This window comes from Camelus bactrianus, chromosome 4, assembly GCF_048773025.1.
Source record: "Camelus bactrianus isolate YW-2024 breed Bactrian camel chromosome 4, ASM4877302v1, whole genome shotgun sequence".
NCBI lineage: Eukaryota > Metazoa > Chordata > Mammalia > Artiodactyla > Camelidae > Camelus > Camelus bactrianus.
The window spans coordinates 22,098,136-22,112,607 of record NC_133542.1 but is presented as its reverse complement, the minus strand read 5'-3'; the positions used below and the strand labels follow the sequence as shown (position 1 = coordinate 22,112,607).

At 33.2% G+C, this 14,472-nt stretch overlaps 1 protein-coding gene across 13 annotated transcripts in view; it reads left to right on the top strand.

The window, feature by feature from the left end:
• Positions 1 to 14,472, top strand: part of CCDC171 (coiled-coil domain containing 171) — a 388,533-nt gene that overhangs the window by 113,178 nt on the left and 260,883 nt on the right. For all 13 annotated transcript variants that reach the window (XM_074361538.1, XM_074361540.1, XM_074361545.1 and 10 more), the window contains one exon: positions 13,508 to 14,012. In XM_074361538.1, the coding sequence (XP_074217639.1) occupies positions 13,508 to 14,012 (505 nt within the window). The remainder of the gene's footprint in view (positions 1 to 13,507; positions 14,013 to 14,472) is intronic.

Genomic DNA, 14,472 nt, shown 5'->3' with positions numbered 1-14,472 from the left:
TTGACTGTGAGATGTAATATATCTTCTATATTGGATTCAGTTGAGAACAGAAGTTATGGGTAGTTAATATAACCGTATTTTTTTTCTTATACAAATTATTGTCAACATACTTTATATTGTTAGCTGTCTTCCCTGCCAAATCAGGAGTGACAATGATAGTGTATACTTTTTTGGCATTGAATTTAATAGTAGGTCATTTGTTCTCAAGGCACCTAGGAACTGGAAGGTTATGTGTTCTTCCCATGCTTGATTCAGTATTTAACCTCTTTATTTGGACCACTCATGTTTACATTGGCAAGTCTTAATTTAAAAAAGAAACCATATTTGTTTGCCAGTAAGCAGTTTCAGATTGTCTAAAATAAGACTATGTTGTTGTCCCAAACATATGGGCCCTGTATTAATTTAAGCCTTTCTCTGAGTTTCAGTGAATTATTACGCTCTCTAAAAGTTGCCTTTTGTTCATTGTGTGCAGGATGCCATGTGATATGTTCTGCATTTTCTACTACTGAGGTAAAAGACCTAAACAGTTTAATTTTTTTGAAGGTATAGTGAACAGATCTTAAGTGTACAATTTGATGTTTTGATCAGTGTAAACACTCTATAACCATTACCCCATTTAAGACAAACATTTCCATTAGCCCAGAAAGTTCTCTTGTGCACTCTTCCCGTCATTTTCCACTCCCCGTAAGCAACATTGTTCTGATGCCTGTATCATAGATTACTTTCATTTGTTCTTGAATTTTCTCTCAATGGGCTCATTCAGTATATAGTCTTTGGTGGCTGGCTTATTACACCCAACATATTTTTTCTTGATACTCATCCATGTTGTGTGTATTAGTAGTTCATTATTTTTTATGGTCAAGTAGTATTCCATTTTGAAAGTATACCATAGTTTGTGGTGAATTGATGGGTATTTGGGTTGTTTCCAGTTTGTGACTATTGTAAGTAAAATTGCTACAAACATTATTATTTAACTATTTTGTTGACATTTTTTCATTTCTCTTGGTTGAGAGTGTAATTACTAGGTCATAGGATAGGCATATATGTATAAAAAAAGCTATCAAACTTTTTACCAAAATGGTTGTATTATGTTATATTTCTACCATAAATGTATAAGAGTTTTCATTGTTCTACATCTTTTGCAAAATTTAGCATTGTTAGTCTTTTAAATTTTAGTCATTCTGGTTGTTTGAAAATGTATTTCATTGTGGTTCTAATTCACGTTTTCTTGGTAATTTATGATGTTGAACACTTTTCATGTTCTTATTGCATTTATATGTCTTTGTGAAGTGTCTTTTAATATGTTTGTACATTTAAAACTTTGAGTTGTTTGTATTTGTATTATTGATTTGTAAAAGTTTCTTATAAATTCTGGATATAATTCCTTTGTCATATGTATGTACCACAGATATTTTCTTTCAATATTTCATTTGTCTTTTCATTTTTTAATGTTTCTTTTGATGACCTCATGTTTTAAAATTCTGATGAAGTTCAACTTACTAATCTTTTTCTCTTTTGACTATTTTTATGCAGTAAGCAATCTTTCTATACTGCAAGATTGAAAATAATCACCTATCATTTCTTCTAGGAGTTTTATAGTTTTAACTTTTATGTCTAGGTCTGTGATCCATCTCCAGTTAATTTTTGTGTCTGATGTTAGACACATTAGACCATTTATTCAAGACTTCACTTTTCTCATTGAGTAGCCCTAGTCCCCCCTGTGAAAAAAACAACTTACTATATATGGGAACTGAAAGTTTGTTGCCCCCCTATAGTTTTGCCTTTTCCAGAATGTTATATAAATGGAATTATACAGTATGTAGCCTTTTGGGTCTTTCTTCACTTAACAAAATATGTTTGGGAATTGTTCACATCATTGCTTCTGAGAGTAGCTCACTCCTCTTTACAGCTGAGTAAAAAGGAGTGATCTTGGGCTGAGTAATATTCCATTTATCCAGATACTTGCTGATGGGCCTTTTGGTTGTTTTTTTTTTTTTTTTTTACAGTTATGATTAAAGGTGCTTTAAACATTCATAGATAGGTTTTTGTGTGATCATAAATTTTTATTTTTCTTGGGTAAATACTTAGGAGTCTGATTTGTGGGTTATATGGTAAGTATATATTTGAGTTTATAAGAAACTGTCAGATTGTTTTCCCAAGTGACTGTACCATTTTGCCTTCTTAGTACTATGTGAGAGAATTCGAAGTGCTCTGCGTCTGTGCCAGCATGTGGTTTTATCATTTTTCCTTTTTCTTTTTAGCCATTCTAATAGGTGTGTAGTGGTATGTCATTGTGATTTTAATTTCTGTTTTCTCTAATTAATAATAATGTTGAGCATTTTTTCATTTGCTTATTCGCCATCTGAATATCTTCTTTGGTGAATTATCTGTTCATATCTTTTGCCTACTTTGTAACTAGGTTGCTTGTTTTGTTGCTGAATTTCAAGAGTTTTTTATATATTCTGGATGCAAGTGATTTGCAAGTATTCTCCCCTATTCTTTTAAATGTCCTTTTGCAGAGCAAATGTTTTAAGTTTTTATGAAGTCCAGTTTATCGATTTTTTCTTTTACGGATTGTGCTTTTAGTGTTGTATCTAAGACCTCTTTCTTTTAAGTTTGTACCCTTAAACACATCAGCCTTCTAAGCCCTAATCCTCATCACTTGGTAACCACTGTTTTATTCTTGGGTTTTTTTTTTTCTATGTTTGATTTTTTTTTTTAGATTCCATGTGTAAGTGATGTCATATAGTTGTCTTTTTCTGTCTGGCTTATCTTGCTTAGCATACTGTGTTCAAGATCCATTCATGTTATCACAAAAGGTAGGATATCCTCCTTTCTCATGGGTGTATAATATTCCATTGTGTATATATAACACTTTTTTTTTTTTTTACCCATTCATTTGTTGACGAGCATTTGGGTTGTTGCCATATTTTGGCTACTGTGAATAATGCCGCAGTAAACATGGAAGTACATACATCTCATTGAATTTCTGTTTTCACTTCTTTTGGGTATATTCCCAGAAGTGGATTTCTTGGATCATATGGTAGGTCTATTTTTAATTTTTAGAGGGACCTCTATATTGTTTTCCATAGTGGTTGGACTAATTTACATTCTCACCAAAAGTGTATAAAGGTTTCACCAGCACCTATTGTCTCTTGTCTTCTTGATGATACCTGCCCTAACAGGTATGAGGTGATACCTCATTGTGGTTTTTATTTGCATTTCTCTTATGATCAGTCATGTTGAGCATCATCTGATGGGCCTATTGACCATATTGATATCCTCTTTGGAAAAATGGCTATTTAGCTCTTTTGCCCATTTTTTAATCTTTTTTTTTTTTTTTTTTTTTTTTTTTTTGCTATTAAGTTGTGTTAGTTCTTCATACATTTTGGATATTAACCCCTTATTGGATATATGGTTTGTAAAAATTTTCTACTGGTCTGCAGACTACCTTTTCATTTTGTTAATTGTTAATTTTGTAGCACTGAAGCTTTTGAGTTTGATGTAGTCCCATTTGTTGATTTTTGTTTGTAATGGTTATGCTTTTGGTGTCATATCCAAAATATCACTGCCAAGACCAATATCTTTGGGCTTCTTCCCTATGTTTTCTTTAGGAGTTTTATGGTATAGGTCTTATGTTTAAATCTTTGATCCATTTCAAGTTAATTTTTTGAGTGGTGTGAAATAGGCTTCTATTTTCATTGTTCTGCATGTATTTATCCAGTTTTCACAGCACCATTTGTTGAAGAGACTGTCCTTTCCCCACTGGGTATCCTTGGCTATCTTATTGACTGTTAGTTGGCTGTATATGTCACTTCCATTGGTCTAGTGTCTATTTTTGTGTCAGTGCCAAATTGTTTTCATTACTATGGCTTGTTGAAGCTATGATCATATATATATAGAAAATCCCAGAGTCAATCAAAAAACTGTTGTAATTAACTGATGATTTTAGTAAAATAGCAGATTACAAAATACACTTACAGAAACTTGTGGCATTCCTTTACACTTAGGAAGCATTTGAAAAAGAAATTTAAAAAAAAATCCCATTCCCAATAGCATCAAAAACAATAAAATATTTAGGAATAAATTTAACCAGAGAAGTGAAAGATTTGGACAATGAAAACTACAAGACTTTGCTGAAAAAACTGAAGAAGACATAAACAAAGGGAAAGACATCCCTTGTTCATGAATTGGAAGAAGTAATATTGTTAACAATAACCATACAATCCAAAGCCATCTACAGGTTGGATAGAATCCCCATCAAAATACCAAAGGCATTCTTTACAGAAATAGAAGAAACAACTCTAAAATTGGTGTGGAACCATAAAAGACCCCAAACAGCCAAAAGTAATCCTGAGAAAAAAAGAACAAAATGGGAGGCATCACACTTCCTGAATTCAAACTGTCCTATCAGTATTTTGAACTCATTTTCTTTATTCTAAGTCGTCAGGAAGGCATAGCAATTCACTTTCTGAAGTAAGGGAGTCAGTCATCACAAATGCTAATGTTTTAGGAGAAGCTCACTGAAGACTTTTCTCTGAAGAATGTGTAACTTCCTGGCTTTGATCCCTGGATATGCAAATTGAAAATATCATTTTCATTATTCCTAAAAGTACATTAATATTATATATTGGCACATTGCCTATATAATTTATGTACATATTTGAATTGTCATAAAATGTAATTGGATACACAACAGCAATTCATTTGGGTTTTATATTTCGTAAATTGATATTATGGTGCATATTACAGAACCTATAAATTTTTAGGAAATTTTACTATAATTAATTCTATATTTGTGCTTTTTTTCCCAAAGCTGCAATGCAAATAAAGATATTTTCATTTTATGTTATCTTATTTTCTTTTTTTTTAACATTACTTAATTTTCAGTTATGTTGATAAGGACCTGAGAGGGAAAAATCCACAATTTTGCATAGGATTGTTTGTTGTAGAGGATATTTGGTGTTAGATGAACATAGCCATTAATAGATGCCATCTGCTGGAAAACAAATGACTGATCTATAGAGCCATATGTTTAATGTTTGGTTATTGTAAAGAAGTGGTTAGTAAAAGACAGGTAGTTAAGTAAAAAACAATTTTGGGATATGAATTGCTTTTATCTGAAAAATATAGTTATTTGCAAGACTTTTGGATGTGTAAGCTTTAAAACAATTAGTGGAAAAGCTATTAGATTAATGAAACTTGTAGAACAGGAAGGTTGGTTTCAGATCATAGCATGTTTTTACCATTAGGTTAAATGTGCTAGCCACATGGTTGGGTAATTCTTGAATTTAAATACTTTGGAGCCTACATGTAAATATATCTCAAGCATCTATGTGTACTGAAGCATCTGGGCTGAGTGCCACATTACATTGCCTTACTAACTTTGTTTTTGTAATCTTAGTATTTATGTTTTTATTTCTTTTCTATCTGAAAAACATGAAATTAATGAAATGAGAACTTCCTTTCTAGAAGTAAAGATTTTTCACTGTCAGTTAAGTATGGTTAATCCTTGATATAATGTTTATGGTAAACACTTTTGGTTTATCTGACATTTTAGTGAAATCAAATGAGTTAAGAATGAACAAAAATCAAAAAAGCTTGGGTTTATCATAATATATTGCATTTTATTCCTCTTATATCACAGTATTAATAGTACTTTTGGCAAGAAATCTGAGTTAGTCATAAAACTGTCATTAGATGTTGAAAATTTTTTCTTTGAATTCCAAAAATATTCAAAAATAAAATGCAGCTTTGTTTATATTGTTGAAGATGATAGGGATACATGCCTTTCTGAGATGATTCCCAGAGACTTAGACACAATCCTGTGTGCACCGTGTTTGATGGACTGTGAGTTGGTGTGACTGGACACCTTTAATGAAATAGAGAAAAATCCTCTGACTACTTTTTAAAAAATTTTTTATTTATTTATTTAATTGTAGTATAGTCTGTTTACAATGTGTCAATTTCTGGTGTACAGCATAATGCTTCAGTCCTACATATACATACATACATTCATTTTCATACTCTTGACTTTTAAATAATTGATTTAGAAGTTGATTTTCTTAATAATAATGTTATCCATTTAATTTTTATAATGCTTGATAGATTTTTCAATGCTTTTTCTACCTTTGCTTGCCTCTTCTTACATGAGCCCCACGACAACCATATGACATAGGTCACTTAAGCATCATTTCTATTTTACAAATGAGAAAACTGAGGTTCAGAGAACTGATACTGCTCATTTGTATAGCAAGGAAGTTCTAGGGTCAGAATTAGAATGCAGATAACAGATGTAAAATGTTTAGCACCTTGCTTGGTGTTTAGAAATTACAAAGTGAAAGTTATGTGCTCTTTGAATATATTATCATCATCCTTATCCTCTAGTCCTTTTAAAAATTATACTGCAGCACTTTTTAGAAACATGCTATTTAGAAACATGCTATTTTTGTTTATAAAGTGACATCTGAAGACTGGTCTGGTGACAACTCAGTTTCATTTTTCTTGAACTCACATTCTTGATTAATTAGTAATTAAACATTATCTTGATGAAGCTAATCAGTGCCATACTATCAGCCATTCAAAAAATGGTAGTTCCCTATCTCTTTTTTTTCTCAAACTTCTTTTTTTCTGAGAGACTGAAATTTTAGTATACTATATTGCAAAATTATTACTATAGGTAGGAATATCAAGGTCACTTTTAAATAATGTAGTTAATATTAAATAAATACTTTACATATTATATGTCAGATATGTAGAGCCCCGTGTTTAATGCTCTCGTACTAGTAAATAGGCAAAATAGTTATTTTCTCAAAAAGTTTCAAATTTAGATGGGAGGCATTATATCAACACATGGAAAATTCACACAAGACAGTATGTAATTAATTGCCGAAGAGTGCTGTCACCTTAGAAGAGGAGGTTGTCAAAATTTGAAGGCTTCGTAGAGGGGACTGCAGCCACCCTGGGCCCTGTTGTCAGGATCTGAAAGCCAGAAGGAAGGGAGACAAGAGACAGATTAGAACTTAGAGTAGGCTGACTTTCTGACAGTCTGAGGTAGTATCTTTTAATAATTAGTACTTCAAGCATCTTGCCTAGATCAACAATTTATTCTCAGTCTAAAGATAAAGAGAACCATTTTCTTCTGAGGGCTTGGCTTATCCCTTTGGATAATTTTATAATTTGTACTGCCTTAGAAACAAGAGTAAACACAGGCATGTACCATTTTTGGCATATTACTATCTTTTTATGTGCTAAACTTACAAAATGAAGGTGTTGTTTTTAAGCTGAGTAAATAGCCTTTATGGGGTTTGAGTGTATATGTAAAGATAATGGAATTGCTAGGTCATATGGTAACTCTATATTTAACTTTTTGAAGAACTGCCAAACTATTTTCAAAAGCCACTTGCATCATTTTAACATCTCCACCTGCAGTGTATGAAAGCTCTGATTTCTCCACGAAATGTGCTTTATTTTTAACAGAGAAATATTTACATCATAGGAAAAGCAGGCAAATTTATGTTTATTATATTTTAAAATATTGTCATCACAAAAAAGACAAGATATGTAACTTATAAATGTAAGACTTTTAAAAAAAAGTCCTTTGTTTATGTGCTGGATCATTTGGGAATTCTGTTCTTAATTTTTTGATTCCATACTGTTTTCCATAGTGATTGCACCAGATTACCTTCCCACCAAAAGTGCACGAGGGTTCCCTTTTCTTCACAGCCTTGCCAACACTAATTTGTTGTCTTTTTGATAATAGCCATTCTAATGGGCAAGAGATTGATACTGAGGGTGGTCATCAGTTAGATCCATCAGACTGGAACTTGCTTAATAAATAATGAGCTGTAGCCTGCCATCACTCAAGCTTGCTTTAATTGTCCTCTGAGCATCACATAGCCTAAACTGTGTTTGCCAGAACTTGGAGTCAGCTGTGTCCAGTTAGCGTTTAAGCCAGTTCGGACTGGATGGGATCACCAGCCCTCCAAATGGGCATGCGTGAACGTACAATCAGTGACTCTGACGTCAGAGGGCCAAGACCTCCACCCTCAGAGCATGCGTCCCTTGGAAGAGCACATAGTTTAGTTGTGCCTGTGCAGAATGACGGTTACCTCACATTTTTCTTGTCTCCAGTTACCTTTCCCCATGCTTCCCAAACTTCGGCTTACCCATAAGTATTGCAAGCCCCTGGTATTTGAGGAGGTGGATTTGAGATTTGTTCTCCCTTCTCTTTGCTTGGATGCCTCGAGAGTAAACGCTCTCTGCTCTACAACTTTGTGTCTCAGTGTTTGGCATGCTGTGCATAGATCAAATGGGTCTGGTTTTGTAACAAGATACTATTTCATTGTGGTTTTGATGTGCATTTATGTAATAATTAGTGATCTTGAACATCTTTTCATGTGCCTGTTGGTCATCTTTATGTTTTCTTGGGAAAAATATCCATTCAGATCCTCTGCCCATTTTTTAAATGAGTTGTTTGTTTTGTTGTGGTTGAGTTGTATGAGTTCTTTACATATTTTGGATATTAGCCACTTATCATATACATGATTTACAAATATCTTCTCTCATTTGGTTGGTTGTCTTTTGTTGATGTTTTCCTACGCTGTGCAGAAAGTTTTTAGTTTGATGTAGTCCCATTTGTTCCTGTTTGCTTTCGTTTCCCTTGCCTTAGGAGACATATCCAGAAAGATGTTGCTACGATTGATGTCAGAACATATACTGCCTATATTTTCTTCTATGATTTTTATGGTTTCAGTTCTTACATTCAAGTCTTTAATCCATTTTGAGTTAATTTTTGTATATGGTGTAATATAGTGATCTAGTTTCATTCTTTTGCATGTGGTTGTCCAGTTTTCCCAACACCATTGATTGAAGATACTCTCCTTTATAAAGGAATCCATTGTATGCTCTTTACTCCTTTGATATAAATTCATTGTCCATATATGTGAGAGTTTATTTCTGGACTCTCATTTCTGTTCCATTGATCTATATTTCTGTTTTTCTGCCAATAGCATGCTGTTTTGATTCGTATGTCTTTATAGTGTTATTTGAAATCAGGGAGTGTGATACCTTCAGCATCAGATTTTAGGATGTTTTTGTTCCAGTTTTTGTGAAAAATATCTGTGAGATTTTGTTAGGGCTTACATTGGATCTGTAGATTGCTTTAGGTAATATGGACATTTTAACAGTGTTAATTCTTCCCATTCTATGAGCATGGAATATCTTTCTGTTTCTTTGTGTTATCTTCAGTTTTTTTCAATAGTGTCTTACAGTTTTCAGTATACAGGTCTTTCACCTCTTTGGTTAAATTTGTTCCTAGATATTTTATTATTTTTGTTGCAATTGTAAATGGGATTTTTTCCTCTTGATTTCACTTTCTGCTAGTTTGTTATTAGTGTATAGAAATGCACAAAAGATTTTTGTATATTGATTTTGTACCCTGCAACTTTATTGTATTAGTTTATTATTTCTAGTAGGCTTTTTTTTTTTTTTTTTTTGGTGGTGTCTTTAGGTTTTCCTATATATAAAGTCATGTCATCTGCAAATAGTGTCAGTTAAACTTCTTCTTTTTCAATTTGGTTGTCTTTTCTTTTTCTTGCCTAATTACTCTGGCTAGGACTTCCAATATCATATTGGATAAGAATGGTGAGAGCGAGCATCCTTATTTTGTTCCTGATCTTATAAGGGTAGACTGTAGTTTTTCACCATTGAGTAGTGAGTTTGTCATAAATAGCTTTTATTATGTTAAGGTACATTTCTATACACAATTTATTGTGAGCTTTTATCATAAATAGGTGGTGAATCTTGTCAAATGCTTTTTCTGCATCTGTTGAGATGATCATATGATATTTATCCTTCATTTTGTTAAGGTGGTATATATTGTGTTGATTGATTTGCAGATGATGTACTATCCTTGCATCCCTGGAATAAATCCCACTTGGTCATGGTGTATGATCCTTTTAATGTCTTGTTGTATTTGGTTTGCTAATATTTTGTTGAGGATTTTTGCATTTGTGTTCATCTGAGATACTGGCCTATAATTTTCTTTTTTTGCCTTGTGCTTATTTGGTTTTGGTATCAGGGTAATGTTGACCTTATAAAATAAGTTGGGAAGTATTCTCTTCTTTTCAAATTTCTGGAAGATTTTGAGCACAATAGGTATTAAATTTTCTTTGACTGTTTGGTAGAATTTACCACCTCATGTATATTCTTAGTCTTTTATTTATTCTTATAGCAATTCATGAATAGCACCTCTTTTTTACAATACAAATATATATGACAAGTCTCTTGAAATCATTCATAGTGGTAGTAATTAATCAGCACAAATCAAAATTTGGGGACCATAAAATGATGTGAGGATCTTTAAAAATTGCTTTGTTACATCACTACTGCTTCTGCTAGGTAGCCTAAAATGAAAATTGGCTTTGTTAAGTCCAGAATCTCAGTTCTCTTTTCTAAAAATTACAGTGTGTTCCTGTTTTTCTCTATATAGAAAGACGTAGAGGATTTTTGGTAATATATTCTTGATTTTTATCCATTTCTAGCCATGTTTTAATTACTCTGTTATCTTCATCTCAGGACTATCTGTTTCTGGCTGCCTCTCTAAAATGCTTTAACTTAAACCTAAGGCTCTGTGGAAATAGACCAGCCATATACAGTAGAGAAATTTGAGATTTATCATGCACTAAAATTAAATATTTTTCTTGCAATAGATTTACTTTACTTTTATATCTGTTTCCACAGTCCATTTGATTTTGACCAATGACTGAATTTTTGGGAAACATTTAAAATACCATTAGCAAATACATCTTTTTACAGGTTTTTTTTAATCAAAAAAAGTAATTTTTGTTGAAAATCTACTTCTGCCTTAGACTTTGAGATCTGTAAAAACATAAATAGGCATTCACCTAGATCTCGATTAAGTTTATTTTATTTCCACTACTTAGCTATGACCAGTGTGTCTGTTTTATCCTAGACTTTCTGTAATTTCCCTTTTTTTTTCCCTCAAATGAATTGGTGGGATTGATTTTGGAGAAAATATGGAATTAAACATTGTAATTTCCATTTGCTCCTTCTACTCCCTGCAACCCTACTGCTACCCCAGGGAGTCTTTATTAATGTTGCCAATTCTCCCATCCACTTTTCTAAAGCTTAGCGACTGTCCCAGGATTTTATGGTTTCTCATACCTTTCTGGGTAAAGTTTAAATTCTTTAGCTTAATCATTTATTATCTACATACTTCTCAAATTTCCATCATTTTCCTTTTCAAGTATTTGTACTTCCTTAGAACAGGTTTCTGTTTTCTGACTCCTACTTGGCCATATGCTAGTCTTCCTGCTTTTCCTAGCTGCAACTCATGTCAGTTTCCCTTTTCTTAATGGTTGTTGCACTTCTGCTTCCAAGCCATCCACTTGGCTAGTGCTCTCAGAGTTTCTTGCTTCTTTCAGCTGCTCCCAGTGGGACATTCTTCCTTTATTCGTGGTCTTTATATGGAATACAGTCCTATTGATAGAGTACTGTTGACAGAACTTGGCCATCAGTGGGGATGTAGTTAGGGGTAAGCTACAATTCCCTTATTTCCCCATTTCTTTATTTCTCACAGTATCACTACAGGTATGGCTGGATCAGAGTTGGAGAAAATAAAGGGAATTAAAGTACAGTAGAGAAACATTTAAAACCATGTCTAAATCCAAAATCTACCCCTACCCCCAACCTGGTCCAAGAGAAAGCATTCAAGAAGTTGAATCATCAGAGAGTGGCCCCTTGTATACTTCCTTTACTCTTTTGTACTCAAGACTATACCTCTGAGTGCCCACTTCCACTTGCTGTGCACCTTTGGGAACGTCATCCTCTAGCCTCAGAACTGGTTTTAGTCCAGGGGTTACTTTCTTCAGCCAGATATTTTGACAAGTTTGAATCCTTTTGGCCACTGCCTGTCAACACTGTTCGTGGTAGGTTTTGACATCCAAATCTTGCAGAGTATTCAGGAGTTTGTGTGATTTTTTTCTAAGTCTGATCACCTTTGAGGTCTTCCTGCCAATGTAAACGTTAGAAATGCATTTGATTCTTTTAGTTATTTGTAGGTAACTCTTGAATCAGATACATGCTCACCATAAACCTGTCCCAAAGACCAACATTAAATTTCAGATGGAGTGTGGTCTGAACCAATAATACAAAGAGAAATATTTTCTTTAATGCCCTCAAAAGGATTGTCTCATAATGAAGACAGCACTTCACTTTATCATACATGTACAGAGCATGATTTTTCTTTGTCTCTGACTGACCCCCTAATTCAAATGGAAATCCCTTGGCTTGTTTTAAAAAGAAAGAAGTCCATGACCAAGTCAGGGCAGCTTATTTGGTTGAGTAAAGATCCAACTAAAGCTGTTAAATCACCATGCATTGTAAAAGGTTAGATTAAATTACTATAAGGATAGCTATTGGCTAGCCTGCTTGATGGTGGAGTTGAGGTTTTTGTTGTTGTTGTTGTTCTTTCTATTATACGTCTATTACCACTTGTCCTTTACCATCTTCCTCCAAAAGCTGTCAATGTCAAAAATGCCCTTTTGTGTACCTCTGGCAACCTAGCATAGCTCCATCATAGCATTATACCACAATAATTGATTTACCTGTCTGTTTTCCTAGCACATGGAATTTAGTGAGTAATCAATAAATGTTTATTGAATGATAAATGAGTCAGTAAAAGAAATTGGAATATGTTATATTCGAAAATTTACTCTTATTTCAGCAATTCCTTAATGATTAGGCATAAAATTTCATAGAGAGTTGGTTTATTTGCTAGTGATTAAAATCAGTTGCCTGCAGTTAAAATTTCTTTGTGTTGCAAATTAACTTTTGGATTATAAGCACTTTGATGAGGAGAAAAGGACCAGACAGCTGCTGAGGCCCCACTCACTCTTAGTATATCCTCTCAGTGCTGGAGCTGTACTTTGTACAGCCTTCTATCTTGGGGAAGAAGAAAGAAACCAAAGTACAAGAGTATGCTCTGATAATCAGTCTCTTATCATCTAATTATGTCAGACAGTCGGGTGCTACGTGTTGTGTTATTTATTTAACCCGTTTGCTCTTTTGACAAAAAGTTAAAGTAAGCCTTTTTACATGTAGGAAAGCCTCTGTTGGTGGTGTGAGTTCTGTTGAAAAGTAGGAAATAAAAGTTACTGAGGAATGGAAGAAGAGAAATTTTCATTTTCTAATAAACTTGTATATTTATGCATAAGTACACAGGGAATTTCTGAAGTATTTTAAAATTTATATACTCTATGTAAAGTTTCTATATAAGAAGATTTAAAATCACCATGCACATTTAAATCTAAGGTGTTTGGCTTACTGTTGTCTATTACATACATATTTTTGGATATTTTAGAACACAGATCTTTTGAAGAAAAAGAAATAGTTGTTGGCAGAAATTTGTTTTCTTTTGTTAAAGAGGAGGTAATAAATGCCTATTTGTTTCATGATCAAACATATTATTTGACTTCTCTTATAGAAATTTCAAGAAATTGCTGAAAAAAATATGGAAAAATTGAACCATATGGAGAAGTCACATGAGCAGTTGGTTCTTGAAAATTCACACTTCAAAAACTTGTTATCACAGACTAAAAGGGAACAAACATCCTTGTTGGCGGCCTGTGCATTGATGTCTGGTGCCTTATATCCTCTCTATAGCCGATCATGTGCCTTATCTACACAGAGAGACTTCCTCCAGGAGCAGGTCAACACCTTTGAGTTGTTCAAATTGGAAGTTAGAACTCTAGCCCAGGCTTTGTCAACTGTAGAGGAAAAGAAGCAAGAGGAAGCCAAGATGAAGAAAAAACCCTTCAAAGGATTGATACGTGTGTTCCGGAAAGGTGTTATTGCAATTTTGGCAGCAAACAGATTCAAGACATTGGGCCAATCATGTGCCTCTCTTTTTACCTGGATGGAGAGTTTCAAAGAAGGCATAGGCATGTTAGTATGTACGGGAGAGCCCAAAGACAAGCATAAATTTCCAAGTAAGATAAATTGTGCTTCTTAAAATCTAAGTTGACTGTAAGTGACATAAAAGTGAATACGTTTGGCCATTATGCAGAAACTTTAAAAATTCATTTCACATGTCAAATCATGTAGCATAGTCCCTTATATGTGTAGATATGTTTGTGTGTATGAATAAATGTGTTATCTATGTATAAATTAGGTTTTGATTTTTTTTGTTGTAAACATTAAAATATAAAGGTAGCAAATACGTATAATTTCAACTTCATCTAGCTTTATTATATTTGAATGCTCTTTTCACAGTAAATTGAAGAGCTTATACAAGTGGTTTTTCTAGTAAGTCAATCCAGAAACTCTACCCTATTTAAAATTAATTAGCAGTATAATTTATTTTTGCTTTCTTTGAATTAGTATAAAGTGATCAGAGTTAAAAATCTATTGAAGAATTGAATGAAAATGAGACAAATGTAAATTTTCCAG